General features: G+C 38.2%; 1 protein-coding gene and 1 pseudogene across 2 annotated transcripts; both read left to right on the forward strand.

The window, feature by feature from the left end:
• Positions 1-5,053: 5,053 nt before the first annotated feature.
• Positions 5,054-7,262, forward strand: LOC126592825 (uncharacterized). 2 transcript variants are annotated; one of them, XM_050258613.1, is made up of 3 exons: positions 5,054-5,180; positions 5,957-6,840; positions 6,954-7,262. In XM_050258613.1, the coding sequence occupies exons 2-3, from the start codon at positions 6,153-6,155 to the stop codon at positions 6,980-6,982; spliced, it is 717 nt and encodes a 238-aa protein (XP_050114570.1). In that variant the 5' UTR covers positions 5,054-5,180; positions 5,957-6,152; the 3' UTR covers positions 6,983-7,262. The 2 variants fall into 2 exon arrangements, with proteins under 2 accessions (XP_050114570.1, XP_050114569.1); XM_050258612.1 differs by having other exon boundaries at positions 5,957-7,262.
• A 4,442-nt stretch (positions 7,263-11,704) lies between these two features.
• LOC126592826 (uncharacterized) lies at positions 11,705-12,810 on the forward strand (annotated as a pseudogene).
• Positions 12,811-21,694: the final 8,884 nt, after the last annotated feature.

Here is a 21,694-nt window from a genome sequence, read left to right on the forward strand (position 1 = left end):
GGTCAATCTCGCCCAATGAGCCGTTAATCATAAGAGGTGTCAGATATGGTTATGGCATCACCGTTTGGGTCATCCATCTTTCAGTTATTTGCAGCATATGTTTCCAGATTTATTTGTTGGTTGTTCAGTTTCAGACTTTAAATGTGACACTTGCATACTCGCCAAGAGTCGCCATGTTTCTTATCCACTGAATTCTAATAAAAGTGCTATTCCTTTTGGTCTTGTTCATTCAGATGTTTGGGGACCATATTCGATTACTACTTCATCTGGTATTCGATGGTTTGTAACGTTCATAAATGATTGCACACAGATGACATGGTTATATCTTCTTAAGCATAAAAGTGATGTTTTTTTTTACTTTTAAGACCTTCCACGCCCTGGTTCAGACACAGTTTTCTACTAAAATACGGATTTTGCGTTCTGATAATGGTGGTGAATATGTTAATAATGATTTTTCCCATTATTTAACTAATCACAGAATTCTTCATGAAACTACCTGTCCTCAGACTCCTCAACAGAACGGGGTGGCTGAGCGCAAAAATCGTCATCTCTTAGAACGGCTCGCTCACTCTTAATTGGGGCATCTATTCCCCGTTCTTCTTGGGATGTTGCTCTTTAGACCGCCACTTATCTTATTAACCGTTTGCCATCCAAAGTCCTAGATTTTCTTACTCCCTTACAAGTCCTTGTTACCTTCGTGCATCTACCGTCAGTTTTGGTACTTCCACCTCGGGTGTTTGGATGTGTTGCATTTGTTCATCTTCATAAAAATCAACGAACGAAACTTGAACCGTGTGCTCTCTGTTGTATTTTTATGGGGTACGGACTCCATCAGAAAGGGTATTGTTGTTACCACCTTCCTTCCCGTCGAATGTATGTTACTATGGATGTCATTTTTTCCGAGTCTGAGATGTAACCCTTCAAATTCTTCCAATCCTCATCCTCAGGGGGAAACATGGCATAATGAGAAGGATTGGACCATAAGTGATGTTGTTGAACTTCTGCTGCTACTAGCCGAGCTTATAGCGGCTGCGCTGCCAGCCCAGCCAACAACAGTCGTAGTGTTGCCCACAGAATCAACGGCAGGCATGGCAATGCTGTCCTCACCCACGACACCAGTGTTGCCACTTGTCAACTTTGAGACTTCTACTGATACTACTCCCCCTCGTCTCCAAATATAGTACCACCAGATGACCATACTCCTGAGAATATTCCTGAGGTAAGCTCTACTATCCCTATTGATGATACCGTTGTTCTGAATTATCAATTACCTTTCAGGCACAACCGAGGAAAGCCACCCAATCGATATTCACCGGACACAACGAAAGGCTCTAAATACCCCATTGCCAACCATGTGTTATCACATAAGTTATCAGAACCCGGCAAAGCTTTTGTACAACAAATATCCAATGATAGCACATCAAGTTCATTGAAGGAGGCACTATCTGATAATCGATAGACCAAGGCAATGGAGGAAGAAATGACTGCACTTCAGAAAAATCAAACGTGGGATTTAGTTCCACTTCCCTGAGGAAAAAATAGAGTTGGGTGTCAATGGGTGTACACCATTAAGTACAAAGCTGATATGTCTATTGAACGATACAAAGCACGATTGGTGGCCAAGGGATACACTCAAACGTATGGTGTTGATTATATAGAGACATTTGCCCCGGTACCAAAGATTAATGCGGTAAAAGTATTGCTTTCATTGGCGGCCAACTTAGATTGGCCATTACAGCAATTTGATGTGAAAAAAGCTTTCTTGCATGGTAATCTTAAAGAAGAAGTGTATATGGATATTCCACCTGGTTATGCATCGGTTTTACAACTCAGAGTAGTGTGCAAGTTGAATACAACATTGTATGGGTTGAATACAACATTGTATGGGTTGAAACAATCACCTCGAGCATGGTTTGGTAGGTTCCGGATGGTTATGAGGAAATATGGGTTTAGGCAGAGCAATTCCGATCATACACTTTTCTTGAAATGTCGAATGGGAAAATTGACGGTACTTATCATCTATGTGGACGATATGATTGTTACAGGTGACGACAAAGAGGAAATCTCAAGGCTTAAAAATTACCTAGCAACTGAGTTCGAGATGAAAGATCTTGGTGGTTTCAAATATTTCTTAGGGATAGAAGTAGCTCGATCTATACATGGTATATTTCTATCTCAAAGAAAATATGTTCTAGACTTATTAGCTGAAACTGGAATGCTTGATTGTAAATTGGCTGACACCCCCATAGTCCAAAATCACCATCTTGCCGTGCACCCTGATCAAGTTCCCACTAACAAAGATCGTTATCAAAGGTCAGTTGGGAGGTTAATTTATTTATCTCACACCAGGCCTGGTATTGCATACACAGTAAGTGTTGTTAGTTAATTTATGCATTCTCCGAGTGAGGCACATATGGGTGTAGTTGAACACATCCTATGATACCTGAAGTCCTCATCGGGTAGAGGCATCATGTTTTCCAAGAATGATCATTGCCGAATAGAGGGTTACACCAATGCATATTGGGCAGGCAATGTTACTGATCGTCAGTCCACATCTGGTTACTTTACATTTGTGGGAGGAAACTTAGTGACTTGGCAGAGTAAGAAACAAAAAGTGGTTGCTTTATCAAGTGCAAAAGAGGAATACAAGGGTATGGCAAAAGGAGTATGTGAACTATTATGGCTTCGGAGGTTACTTGGTGAACTCGGATATCTTTCGAATTCAACCTCGGATTTATTTTGTGATAATAAAGCAACTATCGATATCTCACACAACCCAATTCAACCTGATCGCACAAAACATGTGGAGGTTGACAGACACTTCATTAAGGAGAAGTTGGATGGGAATATTATTCAATTCCCGTTCGTAAAGTCAGAGGATCAATTGGCGGATATCTTAACTAAATCTGTTGCAAGTCAAGCATTCTACAACTCTCTTGTCAAGTTGGGCATGAGTGACATTTATGCACCAACTTGAGGGGGAGTGTTGGAGAGTTGACCCTTTGTAATTAGTTTAGTTACCTATTTGAGTCCTTGTAATCAGATTGTAATTAAGTTATTTGATGTTTCTTTCCTTGTAAATCACTCTTGTACATTATATATTTTCTTCCTTGGTGAGAAGAATGATATCAGGAAATTAAACCCCAAAATAAGCCCTAATTAGCATGTGGGAGTCTTATAAGATTACTATGATACACTTGAATTTCAAATAAACAGAAGGATAAAACAATAAAATAACACCTCATTATCCTTATCAACATTTCCCCTCAAACTTGACTCCGATGAGGAGACTAAGTTTGAACACAACAGCTGGAAACGTTACTTGGAGAGTCCCTTCGTGAAGACATCAGCCAGCTGAGAGATGGAAGGTAAGAACTGAACCTTGTGACTGTCAGCCACAACACGTTCCCGAACAAAACAAAATCCAAAGATATGCTTGGTGCGAGCATGAAACACTGGATTGACAGCTATGTCTGTTGCACTCAAATTATCATAATGCATCAAACTGGTTTGGAAACTGGAACTCGGAGCTCGCATAACAGACTTACGATCCATATCATATCAGTACTTGTGAAGGCAAGAGCCTTATATTCAGCCTCGGTACTCGAGCGAGAGACCGTTCGTTGTTTCTTGGCGCACCAAGAAATTAAATTATTCCCCAAAAATATACAGAAGCGGGTGGTGGAACGGAGTGTCAGGGCAATCTGCCCAATCCGTATCAGAGTGTGCAACTAGATGAAAGGGTTGTGGACATGGAGAGAAGCAAATGCCCATACCCAGAGAACCTTTGAGATACCGCAAAATGTGTTTCACAGCATCCATATGCTCAGAAGTGGGACACCCCATAAACTGAGAGACATTTTGAATGGCAAAGGCAATGTCCGGTCGAATTAACGTGAGATATGGAAGGCCACCAACTAGCTGACGATAACCAGTGGCATTAGGTAAGTGGGTTCCTGAGTGTGCCGAAAGTTGGGATTTGGCATCAATAGGAGTAAGGCACGATTTGCATTCAAGCATGTTGCTGTGTTTCAGGAAGTCAAGAGTATACTTGGTCTATGTCAACCGAAGTCCCACATTTAGACCTGGTTTGGTATTGAGGTGATTCTGAAAAAAGCTGGTATCAAAAGAAGCTGGGAGCTTTTCTGTGTTTGGTAAACATTCAGCTTCAGCTTTTTTTCACAGTTTTGGGTGAAAAAAAACCAAAAACAAGAAGCTGCAAAACCCAGCTTTGAAAAACCGGCTTTTTTTCACATATGTTTTACATAAAAGTTTACCAAACACTATAATACTGCTTTTTTTTTTTTTCAAAAGCAATTTTACAAAAAAGTTTACCAAACACTCTACAACTTTATTTCACATCCGCTTAGTCTCACAGCACAACAGAAACATTTTTTTTTCAAAACATAACAATACCAAACCAGCCCTTAAATAGGTGACCTCAACCCCCAAAAAATAATGTAACTTACCCAAATCTTTAAGTTCAAATTCAAGTCCCAATGTGTGAATAAACGACTGAATTAAAGTTAGAGAGTTACCAATCAAAAAATGTCGTCCACGTATAGAAGAAAGACGAGAATGACGGGACCGTTATGAAAGGTGAACATGGAGTCATCTACACGACTCTGAACGAAACCGAATTGTATGAGAAATGTACTGAGATGTTGGAACTAAGCACGAGGGGCTTGCTTGAGCCCATAAATGGCTTTATGTAATTTACACACAAAGTTAGGACGACTAGAGTCAATAAATCGCGGAGGCTGCGACTGTAAGATTTTTTGATAATGTGAGTTGTAACAAAACCATGTTATTGTATGTGTTATGAAAACCTAATGGACTTATATTATTTATGGACTTATATTATGTGTTTTAATCATGATAGAACACTTAAAAGGGAAGTCACTACTGCATATACTCAAGAGGATGAGTAGGTTACAATCTCTACTCATCGTGGAACAATTATGGTTTTGTGCGATAAAACTGCTGCATGGTCTCTCTTTTCGGACACCAGTTCAATATATACATTCCCCATCGTTTGTAGAATGTATTCAAGTACCAGAGAAGAGAAGAACACAGCCTTTATTCCCATAACTTTCTGCAGTAAACTCACTACTGCAAATCCTAGTTTTATTAGCATTATATCGTTGCTTGCTTTCTGATCATTATGGCAAACTCTGCAAGTAAGTGTTATGTGTTCTTATTAGTTTATATTAGTGTGATTATACTAATCCATCATATTAGCATATAGTCCAAATATTTAGTTGATTAAATTTCAGTTCCACATATAAAGCTTTACATGTGGTATCAGAGCCTGTGAACTTTAATTTTGGACTCATTTATGATCATATGTATACTTTTGCAATTCTTTTCCGCTGCATAATTCGATGATATCATCTAGCTTAAGTTATGTTTGTGATATAAACACATTTCCATCATGCTGTGTTCAATGTTTTATTTATTTTGGGACTTTCATGACTATCAAATATATAATCATACTTGTTGCGCATTTTTATGGCAACACACTGTCATATTATTAAGAGATATAATGGTATTGTTCAATGATTTCATGAAATATTTAGTAGAGATCACCAAAATGGTAAGACTACTATTTTGATTTCGTGAGTTTCAATAAAGATGAACGGTAAGCAATTTGAAGGCACTAACAAGTAAAGTATTTTCCAAAGAAACTATTTATTGGGATTAGCTATAAGTTGATGTATGGTGAGTTATGAAACCAGAGACATATATATGCTTATTCTTGTCCAAAGACATTACTTTATATGTACTTTGGTGTTTATATTTGGCTATGCAGATGTATAAGATTCATACTTTTGATTATATGGACAATCTCTTGCTCAAAAGTGTCATTGGATCCATAGTTTTTGAGTGTGACATTGAACTTCAGTTTTCATTCATTAGTCACAACTTATTGAATCTTTACATACCCTAATGGCAGGTTTTAACATGCTCAATCTTATAAACATTGAGAAGTTAAATGGCAACAACTTTAAGACCTGGAAGCATCAGATTGAAATGCATCTTGGTAGCTAGAATTCAGTATTGCATTCACTCAAACTCAGCCATCTACGTTAACATACTCTAGTATAGTTGCTGAGAAAGAAAATTTTTCCAAGTGGGAAAGGGCTAATCAGATGTCCTTGTTAGTCATGCAAACGTCCATGGAAGAACACATCAGAGGTGGCATTCAAAATTATGACTTAGCAAAGCAATATATGGCCAAGATTGAAGAAAAGTATACAAGATATGATAAGGCTGAAACTGGGGTATATCTCTTAGACTTGATTAATGCTAAGTTCGATGGTGTGGGGAGCATTCAAGAGCATCTGCTTAAGCCTATCAATTTGTCTAACAAGCTCAATGCAATGGATGTAGACATAGCAGATCAATTTCTTGTTCATTTGGCCTTGTACTCTTTGCCCAATGATTATGAACAGATCAAAGTGAGTTATAATACTCAGAAAGAAACATGGGAAATCCATGAGTTGATCTCTATTTGCTGTCAAGAAGAGGAGAAAATGGAGAAGAGCAAGCACGAAACTGTGAATCTGGTGCAGTATAGGAAAGAAAATGGGAAAGTTTTTGGAACAAGTAAACCTACAGCACTCAAGATTGGCAAAGCTGCAACTAAGTCAGGTTCTCCTTATCTTGGTTCCAAGAAACATACTTCCAATTCTGCTATAACTGTTAAGTCTGATCTTGCCTCCACTAGCACTGGTCTTAGATTCAATAAAATAAATCTTAAAAAGTGTCATTTATGTGGTTCCACTGAGCATTTGAGAAAGGATTGTGCTGGATTTAAAGCTTGGATCATTAAGAAAGGTATTGCAATCATAAATGTCTTTGTTACAGTAGAATCAAACATGGTTTTTATTCCTCAACACTCATGGTTGTTTGACACTGGTTGTTCTGTCCATATCACTAATTCATTGCAGGGATTTCAAAACATGATAGACCAAATTAAGAAGCATTACAATGTCTATGTTGGAAATGGAAACAAAGTCACTGTTGAGTCAGTTGGTCAAGTCATGTTAAAACTTTCTTTTGGTTATGTTTTAGTGTTGAATAATGTCCTTTATGTACCTTCTATGCGAAGGAACTTACTTTCAACTTCAAAGTTTGTAAGGGATGGTTTTTCTTTCAATGGTGATGACAATTGTATTTGATTTTTTCAAAAATCAATATGACAATTTGCTTGGTTATGCATCACTCAATGAAGATCTTTGGCACTTACAATGTTCTTATTTTCATGAATGTCTCAATGTGGAAACATTAGCTCCTAAGAGATTTGCCACTGATATTGATTCTTCCATTTTATGGCATCGAAGATTAGGACACATCTCAAAGGAAAGAATGCTGAGATTAATGAAAATGGGAGTACTAAATAATTTAAATGTTGATGATTTTGAAGCTTGCATTGATTGTTTTAAAGGAAAAACCACTACATCAGTTAAGAAGAGTAGTTCCACTCGAAGTCAAAGTCTATTAGAAATCATTCACACCGATGTTTGTGGTCCATTTCCAACAAGGACGATTTGTGGCAACCGTTACTTTGTCCTCTTTATAGATGACTACTCTAGGTACACTTATTTGTATTTGATATCTAAAAAATCACAAGTGCTCAATTGTTTTACAATTTATAAACTAGAAGTGGAAAAACAACTAGGGAAACAAATTAAAGTAGTAAGATCAGATAGGGGAGGTGAGTATTTTAGAAGGTATACAACAATGGGACAACAAAAAGGACTATTTGCTTTATTCTTGCAGCAAGAGGGGATTGTAGCATAGTATACTACACTAGGAACACCATCTCAAAATGGTGTTGTAGAAAGAAGGAACCACACTCTTAAAGACATGGTTAGAAACATGCTTTCACACTCACAACTTCCAGAATTCTTATGGGGAGAAGCCATTAAGACTGCAAATTATATTCTCAATAGGGTGCCAAGTAAAGCAATTGAATCAACACCTTATGAATTATGAACAGGTAGAAGACCAAGTCTTGCACATTTACACAGCTGGGGATGCAAATGTGAACCATGATTGTATAATCCAATGGAGAAAAATTTGGATCTCAGAACTACAGGTTGTTATTTTGTAGGCTATCCAGAAAAATCCCAGGGTTTTAGGTTTTATTGTCCACACTCTCACACAAGATTGGTTGAAATCATTAATGCCAAGTTTGTGGTAGATTTTGGTTTATATAATTCTTACTCAAAGAGCAACTATACCTTTGAAGAAATGGAGCAATCGAATAATAATGATGCAACACCTTTGGTTTTGCCAATAACCATTCCTTCCAACATTTTATTTTCTCAGCAATCTCAAGAACCAAGTGCTCAGCATATGGATCCACCACTGCCATTGCAGACCACTACACATGTCCCTATTGCTGAGACTTCAACATCTCAACATCACATTTCAAACCATAATGATGCAAGCTCTTCCAATCCTATAGAAATTGTACATTCCACCACTAAATTGAGAAAATCATAAAGACTAAGAAAACCTGTATTATCCAATGATTATGTGACTTACCTCAATGAAGTGGAGTATGATATAGGTGATGATGATGGCCCTACAACTTTTATTGAAGCTATACACAGTCCACAAGCTACATTATGGTATGCTGCGATGGAAGAAGAATTGAACTCAATGGCACAAAATGGTGTTTGGAGTTTGATTAAAGGAACTAGTGACATGAAACTAATTGGGAATAAGTGGGTGTTCAAGACTAGGAGAGACTCTAGGGGCAACATTGAACGGCACAAGGCTCGATTAGTAGCTAAGGGGTTTACACAGAAAAAAGGGTTAGATTACATAGAGACTTTTTCTCCAGTTTCAACCAAGGATTCCTTCAGGAACATCATTGCCCTCACAACTCATTTCAACCTTAAGCTGCATCAAATGGATATGAAGACTGGCTTTTTAAATGGTAGTCTTGATGAAACAATTTACATGAAATAGCCCTAAGGATTCGTTGAAAGGAGGAAGGAAGGTTTTGTATGCAAGCTTAATAAGTCTATATATGGACTTGAACAAGCTTCTAGGCAATTGTACAAGAAGTTTGATCAAGTGGTAACTTCATTTGGGTTCAATGAGAACAAAATTAACAACTGCATTTATTTGAAGACAGCAAGATCAGGGTTCATCTTCATGGTATTGTATATTGATGACATACTCTTAGCAAGTTTCAGTGTTCAACTCCTTATTGAAACAAAGAGCATGCTTTCAACCAATTTTGACATGAACGATTTAGGTGAGGCACACTTTGTTTTAGGGATTGAATTCGTGAGAAGTCGATCCAAAGGCACCATAGGTCTTTCACAGAAGAACTACATTGACAAAGTACTTAAGAGGTTCAACATGTCAAATTGTACTAGTGGAGATGTCCCTATAGCTAAGGGTGATAAACTTTCTTTGGCTCAGTGTCTAATGACAGACTTTGAAGTGGAAGAAATGAAGAACAAACCTTATGCCTTACTTCTAGGCAGTGTAATGTATGCACAGGTATGCACTAGGCCATATTTGGCTTTTGCATTGATTGTACTTGGAAGGTTTCAATCGAATCTTGGTGTGGCGCACTGGAATGCAGGTAAGAAAATCCTGAGATATTTGAAGAAAACTCGAGAGTATGTGCTAGGGTTTCATCATGTAGAGAATTTGGAAGTGGTGTGTTACACTGATGCTGATTTAGGAGTTTGCATGGATGCCAGAATTTCAACCAGCGGTTACGTATATATCATGTGTGGAGGTGCAATCTTATGGAGAAGTAAGAAACAAACTACATGAGCTGTCTCAACAATGGAATCACAATACATTAATTGGTTGTTTTGAAGCAATGAAACAAAGTAACTGGTTGAGAAACTTAATTCATGAAATGCAAGTTGTGAAATCCGTTGAAAAACCTTTGAAGATATACTATGACAATGTAGCATCAGTTTTTTTTTTTTTTTTTTTGCCAAGAATAACAGGAGATCAGAAGCTTCAAGGTTAATGGATATCAAATGTTTGAAGGTACAAGATAAAGTAAGGGAGAAAATGATCAAGATAGGGCATCTTGGCACTTACAGCATGATTGCAGACCCTTTAACAAAGGCTCATGTTACAGCTTTTCAAAGACATGTCACAAGCATGGGTTTACAAACATGTCTTGATCATGTTTAAATGTGGGAGTAAGGTATTGTATTTTACTCATAATGATGAAGTAATTGTGTTTGGTATAGTTGTAAACATCTCTTACAGTATGCATATTTTGCTGTTTCATGATATCATGAAATATTTGGTAATGCAGAACTACTAAAGGATACAAAAATGTATTAAAGGAGACCAATCATATGTGGGAGGATAGCTGGTACCATTGAAGCTCTCTACTAAATTTCCCTGATTTACTACATCAGTGCCAACTTCGATTACTTTGTAATTCTAGAGTACTTATGCAATGATTGTATACTGATTTCTTGAATTCAACTAATAAGTTGGTAATTGGATGTTAAAGTCATTAAGAAATTCGTGTATATAAGTCAATGACCACCATGTTTTCTTAACATAATTTGAATATGGCTTTAGTTACACTCATGTGGGAGAATGTAAAATTTTTCGATAATGTGAGTTGTAACAAAACCATGTTATTGTATATGTTATTATTGAAGGAAGGACCACCGGTTACTTTTTTACTACTCATGATTAGGGTCAACTCCATTAGGGTTTTTTATCTAGTTAATAGCCTTCTTTTTCTTCTTGATCTTTTCATCATTCAAGTGTCGTGTGGCTCCCTATGCCTCAAGGAAGATTAGCTGTCTTGCATGCTTTTAGGAAAGATGATTTGCATGATTTAAGGAGATTAGTGTGGCATCCTATGATGGCTGTCGTAAGTGTTGAGTGCATGGCATCCTATGCTGGCTGTCATGAGTGTTGAGTGCAGTTTGCAACTCACTCAAACTCTTATATATATTTTGTGTAACCTTTGTATGAAAACATAGACTGAATACCACAAAAATCTACATGGTATCAGAGCGGGCATCATTCTGAGCCTGTTCTGTATATCGAAACTGTTGTGTTTATTTTTCAAAAACAATGGCAGATGGAAGTCCAGAGGATGTAAGCATCATTGCTTCTCCATCTATAAGCGCATCTGAAATGGATATCAATCCAAATCAACGTCTAAGTTCAGTGTTATTGAATGAGTTTAATTATTTTCCATGGGCAAGGGCTGTTAGTCTTGCTCTCGGTGGAAGATCCAAGCTTGGTTTCATCAATGGCAGTCAACCTGCACCAGATGCTTCTTCTCCAGAATTTGGAGGATGGCTATGTAAAGATCAACTGGTCATGTCATGGTTGTTAAATTCTATGGAAAGGAAGGTTGCTGAAATCTTCAGCTATTCCGAGTCATCTCTCACTCTTTGGACCACCGTGAATGAGATGTATGGAAATCAAAACAATGCAGCTCGCATCTTTCAACTCAAGAAGGATATCTCCAATATACAGCAAGAAGGTAAAAGCTTTGTTCAACATCTTGGTTCTTTGAGAAGCATGTGGAATGAGTTAGATGTGTACAGACCTCACACTATTGATTCCTCAGTGCTCCTTAAAAGAACTGAAGAAGATAAAAATTTTCAATTATTGTCTAGCTTAAGTTCAGAATATGAGGATTTGAGAAGTCACATTCTCATGAACCCGAAGCTACCATCTTTCACTAGTGTCTGTGCAACTATCCAACGTGAGGAAGTAAGGAGAAAAGTCATGAATAATGGTATAAAAACCAACGTGACAGAAGCTAGGGCTTACCTGACAAATGAAAAAAGGTATAAAGGAAAAAACCCTCATTTGAAGTGCCTACATTGTGACAACATCGGGCATGTGAGAGACAAGTGCTGGATCCTACATCCAGAACTCAAACCTGACTTCATGAAGGATAAATCCGCACCAAAGACAAGTTGAGCACACCCTCGTGCCAACACTGCAACATCTTCATCTATCAACAGTTTTGATACCTATCAACAGTTCACTGCAAATCCTGCCACCCTGTTAAATGAGTTCGCAGTGTATCTCCAACAAAAGAATGGAAGAAATGAAGGATCTGTTGATCATGAAGATGGAAGTACTACTGCATTGATGGGCAAATTTGCAGGTTTTTTAGCTGATGCTGATTGTGTACCTCAGACAGATTTGAAAGGTATTGTAACTGCTTTCCAAACTGCTATTAAAATAAATGAGTTACATGATTTTTGGGTTGTAGATTCTGGTGCCACAGACCATATGACTAATCAAATGTCAAAGTTACATAAATTTGAGAAACTACATAATCATTCACATGTATCTGTTGCTAATGGTGAAGGTGCTAGGATTGTAGGAAAGGGAAAAATCCATCTGATATCTGATCAAATAGAGTCTACGGCCCTCTATGTCCCATCTTTTCCATTTCAACTTCTCTCAGTGGGAAGAATCACAAATTCCTTAAATTGTTTGGCCATTTTTTCACCAAAAAATGTCATTTTTCAGGATTGTATAACCAAGAGGACGATTGGTGAGGGGTTTTTCATTGATGGTCTCTATTACATATCGAAAAGCTCTTCCTGTGGGTTCCATGCCAAGTCAAAATCCATCCATAACTCCATTCAAGCTGTCTCCTTGTGGCACCAGCGACTAGGCCATCCATCTCAACCTATCTTGTCCACCTTATTCCCTGATTTAGGCAAAGAATCAACCCACTGTGAAACTTGCCATTTGTCAAAGGCAACAAGACTACTACTAGGGTCTTCGATGTCTAGAGTTTTTCAACCTTTTGAGCTTGTACACTCTGATATATGGGGACCTTCAAGTGAATCATTTGATGGTTATAAATATTTCATAATTTTTGTTGATGATTATTCAAGAACCACCTGGTTATATTTGTTAAAATCAAAAAGTGAGGTGATGGAAGTGTTTAAGGACTTTCACAACCTTGTTAAAAATCATTTTTCTTCTCAAATCAAAACCCTAAGGTCTGATAATGGCACCGAATACATGTCCCAAGTCATGACTCAATATTTGAGTAACAATGGAATCATACATCAAACTAGTTGTGTTGGCACACCCCAACAAAATGGTGTTGCCGAGAGAAAAAACCGTGATCTCCTTGAAAAAACTAGGGCATTGATGTTACAAATGAATGTACCAAAACTTTTTTGGTCTCAAGGCGTCATGGCAGCTGCTTACCTGATCAACAGGTTACCTAGTAGGGTTTTGGGGTTCAAATCTCCAATGGAGATAATCAAGAACAGAAAGGTGGACTTGTCTCATCTTAAAGTCTTTGGATGCATCTGTTTTGTTCATGTTCAGCCCTTACATCGAGACAAACTTGATCCTAGGGCAACTAAATGCATTTTCCTTGGCTACTCGTCCACACAAAAAGGGTATAAGTGTTACAATCCACAACTTAAGAGATTAATTGTTTCAAAGGATGTTCAATTTCATGAAACTAATTCTTATTACAGTAAGTCTCTGGATGGTACAAGTCAAGGGGAGATTATCTTGGACATGTTTCCACTGCCAAGGACTGAGATACTCAACAATTTGGATGATCAACCTCATACAATGGATCTTGTGGTCCCAAATCAACCGGCTCCATATGACGACAGCAACATGCCTGTGGAAGATGAAACTCTACGCAGTATTGGTCCTGAAGAATCTTCAGAGGAGTCTCTTCCTATCATACCTCGACGAAATCCAACTCGTGAGAGGCACCCACCAGCAAGACTGCAAGACTTTGTTACGTACAAGCCCAAGCACCCCTTATCCAACTACTGTTCTTACCAAAAGTTGTCACCTAATTATATTGCCTATTTGAGTAATATATCTGCACATGAAGAGCCTCAATCATTTCAAGAAGCTAACCAATCCCAGGTATGGCAGCAAGCCATGCAAGATGAATTACATGCACTCGATCAACATAAAACTTGGAGCATTGTGCCATTGCCCAAAGGAAAAAAGATAGTAGGCTGCAGGTGGATATACAAGATTAAATTCAACTCGGATGGGTCTATAGAAAGACACAAGGCACGATTAGTAGCCCGGGGCTTCACTCAAACATTTGATGTGGACTACAAGGAAACCTTTGCTCCGGTTGCAAAGATGAACACAGTGCGTGTCCTCTTGTCTGTGGCTGTCAACAAAGGGTGGCTTATGTATCAAATGGATGTCAAAACCGCCTTCTTACATGGTGAGCTTGAAGAAGACGTCTACATGAGATTACCACCGGGTCACTCTCAAAGTCATAAACAGGATGTTGTGTGTAAACTGCACAAATCAATTTATGGTCTTAAACAATCACCGAGAGCCTGGTATGCTAAGCTTAGTTCAGTCCTTATCAGTGTTGGTTTTGAAAGAAGCAATGCGGACTCCTCTTTATTTGTACGCTCAGGCACCGCTGGTACATTGGTTGTTCTTGTGTATGTTGATGACTTGATCATCACCGGAGATAACGCTGAAGAAATCAAAGAACTCAAGCATTCTCTTCAGCAACGCTTTGCAATAAAAGACCTTGGTGTACTGAGATACTTTCTTGGCATCGAAATGGCTACCTCTTACAAGGGCTTCTTCCTTAACTAGCGCAAATATGTTCTTGATCTCCTTAAGGAAGCAAACATGAGTGATGCTAAACCGGTCCCTACACCTCTCGACATTAAACTCAAGCTCAGCTTAGAGGGTCAACCTCTTCCGAACATAAGCTATTATCAGCGGTTGGTTGGTAAATTGATATATCTGACCATCACAATGCCCGACATTACCTATGCTGTCAGTAATGTTAGCCAATTTATGCACTCTCCCACGATGGAGCACTTTAATCTAGTCAAAAGGATACTTCGGTATCTAAAAGGTTCTGTGGGCCGTGGTATAATCATGAAGAACAATGCAAGCACTCAGATTACAGGTTATTGTGATGCAGATTGGGCTGGCAATTCCATTGATCGTAAGTCTACAACGGGATATTGCACGTTTGTGGGAGGCAACCTTGTCTCATGGAAAAGCAAAAAACAAACGGTCGTTGCAAGATCAAGTGCTGAGGCAGAATATCGGGCCATGGCATCTACTGCGTGTGAACTAATTTGGCTCAAAGGTTTACTGTGTGACTTAGGTGTTTTCAATCATCAATCCATGTCTCTTTTCTGTGACAATCAAGCTGCAATGCACATTGCTTCCAACCCAGTTTTTCACGAGAGAACCAAGCACATTGAAGTCGATTGTCACTATGTTCGTACACAAGTTCAATCTCAGGTTATCCAAACTCATTTTGTAAGGAGCTCGGATCAACTTGCGGACCTATTCACCAAATCCTTGGCCTCTCATCAATTTCAGCTTCTTCTTGGCAAGCTTGGATCCATCAACCTTTTGGATCCAGCTTGAGGGGGAGTATTGAAGGAAGGACCACCGGTTACTTTTTGACTACTCATGATTAGGGTCAACTCCATTAGGGTTTTTTATCTAGTTAATAGCCTTCTTTTTCTTCTTGATCTTTTCATCATTCAAGTGCTGTGTGGCTCCCTATGCCTCAAGGAAGATTAGCTGTCTTGCAAGCTTTTAGGAGAGATGATTTGCATGATTTAAGGAGATTAGTGTGGCATCCTATGATGGCTGTCGTAAGTGTTGAGTACATGGTATCCTATGCTGGCTGTCATGAGTGTTGAGTGCAGTTTGCAACTCACTCAAACTCTTATATATATTTTGTGTAACCTTTGTATGAAAACATAGACTGAATACCACAAAAATCTACAGTTATGAAAACCTAATGGACTTATATTATTTATGGACTTATAATATGTGTTTTAATCATGATAAAACACTTAAGAGCGAAGTCACTACCGCATAAATTCAAGAGGATGAGTAGGTTACAAACTCTATTCATCGTGACATAACTGAACCCACGATGGATGGAACTGTTATGGTTTTGTGCAATAAAACTGCTGCATGGTCTCTCTTCTCGGACACCAGTTAAATATATACATTCCCCATCGTTTGTAGAACGTATTCGAGTCTCAGAGAAGAGAAGAACACAACCTTTATTCCCATAAGTTTCTGCAGTAAACTCACTACTGCAAATCCTAGTTTTATTAGCATTATATCGTTGCTTGCTTTCTGATCATTATGGCAAACTCTGCAAGTAAGTATTGTGTGTTCTTATTAGTTTATATTAGTGTGATTATACTAATCCATCATATTAGCATGTAGTCCAAATATTTAGTTGATTAAATTTCAGTTCCAAATATAAGGGTTTACAGCGACATGTACACCTCCTCCATGAGGGAACTATGAAGGAACGCATTTTTAACGTCTAGTTGATGAAGAGACCACCCAAAAGAAATAGCAAGACTTAGAACTGTCCGAATTGTACGTAGATGGGTTGACAACGGGGTTGAAGGTCTCGAAAAAATCAACCCCAGCTTGCTGATGAAACCCCTTGGCAACGAGTTGCACATTATATCGTTTGTTCGAACCATCGGACTTACGCTTTAACTTGAAAACCCATTTACACCCCCACGGTATTGGTGTGAGGGTTAGGAGGCACTAGAGTCCAGGTTCCTTACTTGAGGAGAGCATTAAACTCATTTACCATGGCCTGCAGCCACTGTGGAGAGCGAGAAGCTTGACTGAAACATGTCGGCTCTTGGTCACTGTCAGCTATAGCAATGAATGCAGCGGGAAGGGGATGACGGAAAACAAAAAAAAGAGCTCACCTTGGGCTTAAAAATTCCGCATTTTGATTGAGTTTGTGGACCATGGTGAGGAGGCGGTGCATGAAGAGGCACCACTGCAACATGTGGGGCAGAACCTGCAAGAGTGCAGCAGCATCAGAGGCTGCAGGCTTAACAACTTCAGAAGCTCCAGGCTGAAAGGTGTTGGCCAGTGAGGCTGCAACGGGAGGAACTGTAGTAGCAGGAGTGGCTGCTTGCAGTTTAGGCTGAAAGGTGTCATGTTGTGGGGTTGCAACGTGAGGAATTGCAGCAGCGGCGGTAACATGTGGAACAAAAACAAATTCAGATTCCCTAGCCTCGCGAACGCTGAGCTGCTCTTAAGGAAACATGTCTTCATCGAAAAAACATGCTGAGATATGTAACCTCGGCCAGTGGATGAGTGTAGGCAGCGATACCCCTTGTACTGATCACTGTATCCAATAAAAACTCAAAACAAAGATCTAGGTTGCAACTTGTTAGTTACGTAATCACCAAGAAATGGCAAGCAAGCGCAACCAAAACACGAAGTGCCAAATAACCACAAGTACGACCAAATAAATATTGGTAAGGCGACTTCCAATTAAGTACAGAGGTGGGCAATCAATTAATGATGTAGACCGTAATGGTGAGAGCCTTAGCCTAGAGATTGTGGGGAAGCTTGGCCGTGATTAATAAAGTGCGACCAATCTTTGAAATATGATGATGCTTGCGTCCGGCAAGACTGTTCTGCTGTGGTGTATGTGGACATGAAAAATGATGGTGAATCCCTTTTTGCACACACAACTGATGAAACGACGAACTATCAAATTCTTTACCCCTGTCACTTTGAAATTGTTTAATAGTTGTAGAATATTGGGTTTGAACAAAGTTAACAAAATTACTAAAATGATTAAAGACTTCGGATTTATATCGCATGAGAAAAATCCATGAAAAATGCTAATATTCATCCGTAAATGAAACATAATAACGAAACCCGAAGACAGATGCTACGGGAGACATCCAAACATCGAAATGAAATAAATCAAATGGAGAAGTAGAATAGTGTTCAGACAAATTAAACGACAAGCGATGGGACTTAGCCAATGCACAATTATTACGAAATTCCTTATTTGAAACTGAAAAATTAGACCCTAACAAATGCCCAGAGGCTAAAACACTAAGTACTTGACGAGGTGGATGCTCAAGATGGCAAAGCCATAAAGACGGCGACGCAAAGGCATTCTTTGAAGAAGAAGTCCTAGAAGCACAACCAAGTTTAATTGGATAGAGTCCATCCTCACATGGGCCCTGAAAAAGAACAACTCCCATTTTTAAATCACGAATAACAAATTCCCAAGGAAAAAAAAATGTCAAACTAACCAAATTATCCCGAATAAACTTAGCAACGGACAACAAGCTTTTACATATGGCACAAATGTGCAAAGCATTAGACAGACGAAAATCAAAAGACCCATATCCAGTGGGACCAGTCAGAGAACGAGCATTCATGTGATGCGTTGCACCCGTGTCCAGAAGCCAAGGTGCATACCAGCAAATGCACGGGAAAACTCATCGTCAGGACGAAGGGCCTGTGAGCAATTTGTAGCCAGATGGCCTTGTTGAAGGCAAATCCAGCAAGAACCACGAGAATTGGGTGATGACCCAAGGAGTCCAGGAGTTACAGAAAGCCTTCGATGAGGGCCCCTATTATTGTTGTTGTTATTGCGGCCATACCCTTGATTTGGTGCATTGCGACCACCTAAGTTGCCATGATTTCCACGTAGAGCAGCAGCTCCACCACCATAATTTCCATATTGCCATTGGTGTTGTCCTCCATTGGCACAATTTCTAGACCCACCACTACCATTGGTGCGCACAGAGTAAAAAGCCTGAGGTGCAGAAGAGAGTGCAGAAGAGACACCCCGAGTCAGACTCAAAGAAAAGAAGACAAGAGCGCGCAGTTCATTTAACGGAGGAAAATTAGTCAGGATAGCAACGAGTACAATATAATCTGGTCCCAAACCACGAAGCACATATGACACCAGATCTTCATTGGCAAAAGGCTGCCCAATCGAAGCCAAGTGATCAACAACATTCTTGGCCTGGCCAAGATACTCATCAATCAGTTTTGTCCCTTTTTGTAGTGAGATCAACTGAAAAAGATAATGAGTGGCATTGGCAAGAGAGTGCTGCGAGAAATTCTGGCGAAGGTGCTCCTAAATTTCACAAGAAGTAGATAGCCCAACAGTCAACGAAAGAATAGGCTCAGTAAGAGTTGCTCGAAGCATACTAACGAGCGTCTGATCAGTTTCATACCATATAAGACATTCCGGATTAGGCGTTGAAGAAGCCACAGAAGAAGGAAGAACAACCAAGGAGTTAGACTCTGGAGAAGCAGCAGCAGTAGACATGGCATGAGCAGGAGTGGGGCACTGATAAGAACCATCAATAAAACGCCAGAAATTCTGACCAACCAGGAACGGCTTGACTTGATACTCCCATTAGAGATAGTTAGTCTCAGAAACCTTCACTGAGACTAGGGTGGAAATATTAGGAATGGAAGAGGATAAAGAAGCCATGAGGATTTTAAAAAAAAACTTATAGAAGGATCGATGGCTCGAATACCATGTGAAGTTTACGTATTCCATTAATCAACAATGTAAACTGTTACAACGTTTTATACAAAACCTATCCTTATCAGTGTAGGAGTCCTAAGATAACTATGATACACTTGAATTTCAAATAAACAACAGAACAATAAAACAATAAAATAACGTCTAATTGGATTTATCAACACGACCAAAACCCTAACCCTAGGAAATGGCGGAAGCTCTTTTGCCGGGACATTGGGCGGTGGCGAAGTATATGAAATTTGAGAACTTGAGGAGTTGCTGAGCTCTGTACCATGAACAATTGAACAGCCAGTACCGTGGCTTTGGGCCAAGCAAACTTTATGTGAAAGCCCAATTTTATTGTAATTGTTAGAGGTGGCAAAGCCCATTTCACAAAATTCATGTTCTTATACTTTTTTCTATTTTATATTTATACAAGATCATCTAAACTACAAAGAGTAGACCTGACATTCGTGTCGTGTTTTTCATGTTCGTGTCATTTTCATGTCATATTTGATATCTTAACGGGTCGTGTCATGTAACACCTAGGGGTGATTTCAAAAAACCGAAAACCGAATGAAACCAAAAAAGAACCGAACCGAACCGAAAAAGAAAAAATCGAACCAAATCCAACCTTATTGGTTCAGTTTCGGTTTTGGAGGTTCGGAAATCGAACCAAACTGAACCGAATCCCTTTACATTTTATGAATGTATGCCCATGATGTTTCTTTCGTGAAACTTTGTTGCCACGTTTGAAACTAAGCCTAGAATTTTTTCAAGGAGCATACTTGGCTCAGTTAGGGAGGATATTTAATTGCTTACATAGGAAAGTTTTGGAAGGCCTTGGAACTTGGAAGAGCTTCTCTATTTGTTTGCTTTTTGAATGGATATGGTGATCATTTTTCTTTGTAATTGAAGTTGTTGATAGAATATGATTGGTTTATATGACCTTGTATATGTACAACTACCTTCCCACTTTCTCCATTTTCTTATTATTAGTCTACCAATGGATGCCTCTTTTCTAGATTCCATATTTAAAAAAAAAAAATCATGTTTTATAAAATTAAAAAAAAAAAACCAAAACCATATCGAAACAGAACCGAACAAAATGAAATCGAAAAAAAACTGAAAGAAGGTTTCAGTTTTGGCAAAAAACTAAACCGAATGAAACCGGACCCACCCCTAGTAACACCCGTTAAAGTAAACGGGTAATATGATCCAACCTGTAAGTTACCTATTAAAGAAAATATATTTTAAATCAATAAATAATGAAAATGAAAAACATAATTTGACTCCAAAAAAATTGAAAACATAATAATAAATTAGTATATGTATACCACATTGTCATATAAATATTACTTCAAAACAAAAAAGTAACATTTGTCTTTTAAGTATTACATACCTCAAAATAAGAGTCTAATGGAAAAACATTAGTACGTTACTACAAAATACCAAATGTTCAAGGGTATGCAAATTGAAAAGAGTTGCGTTTCAGGGTTGAGGAAACCTTGCACGTTTTTTACAGTAAAATCCTTCAATTTTCATTAATCACCAAGGGAAATGGTATTGGTTTATTTTGAACTCCCTTAAAAATACTATTCATGAGGGTTGTATGGTTTTAAAAATTTAAACAACGATGTACCCATCCTCAAAGTGTAGAGTATGCGATCACGAGCGTTTGCATATTTTTTTTTCACACTTGTAAATTAATTATTATATTTTTTAATGTGTTTGGTATTTTTAAATTACTAGATATTGTTATTTTTAATGTATTTTATAATTTTTTTAGTCTTACTCTTTGCCTATAGTATACTATAAAAATAAACAAATAAATAAAACTTAAAATTTTAAATTTGTATAGAATAATGATACAATAATACCTATTTTAATATACAATATATACATATACACTATGACTATTGTATTTTATAGTAAGTTTTTTTTAGTAGTTTAAAAATTAAAATCATTAAAATAACTTTTTTCTTAACGTGTCGGAATGGGTTACCCGTGTGTCATTCTCTTGTAAAAATGTTAAGGACCTGTTATTAACGGGTCCTTATCATGCGATCCAATAACAACCCAATTAGCTATCGTGTTGACCCATAACCCGTTATTTTCGTGTCGTGTTAACGAGTTGTGTAACAAATTGCCAAGTCTAATGGAAAGGTGATTTAACTTGAATATGGAGGGGAAAACATATTGTTCTGATCAACTTGACTTACGAGTCTCTTTCAACGCTTTGTGATTGATTTGTTATTATGGACACTATTTGTTATTGTGGACACTAAATTAATCTAAATGACAGAGAGGGGGATTCAAACTCTTTGTTTTTTTTTTAAAATTATTATTATTATTATTATTATTAAGGAATGAGAT

Source organism: Malus sylvestris, chromosome 12 (genome assembly GCF_916048215.2).
Source record: "Malus sylvestris chromosome 12, drMalSylv7.2, whole genome shotgun sequence".
In the NCBI taxonomy this organism is placed as follows: Eukaryota; Viridiplantae; Streptophyta; class Magnoliopsida; order Rosales; family Rosaceae; genus Malus; species Malus sylvestris.

What these genes read in the sequence shown, in the direction of transcription:
- LOC126592825 (XM_050258612.1), top strand. Translation starts at nt 6,153, where the DNA reads ATGTCCTTGTTAGTCATGCAAACGTCCATGGAAGAACACATCAGAGGT.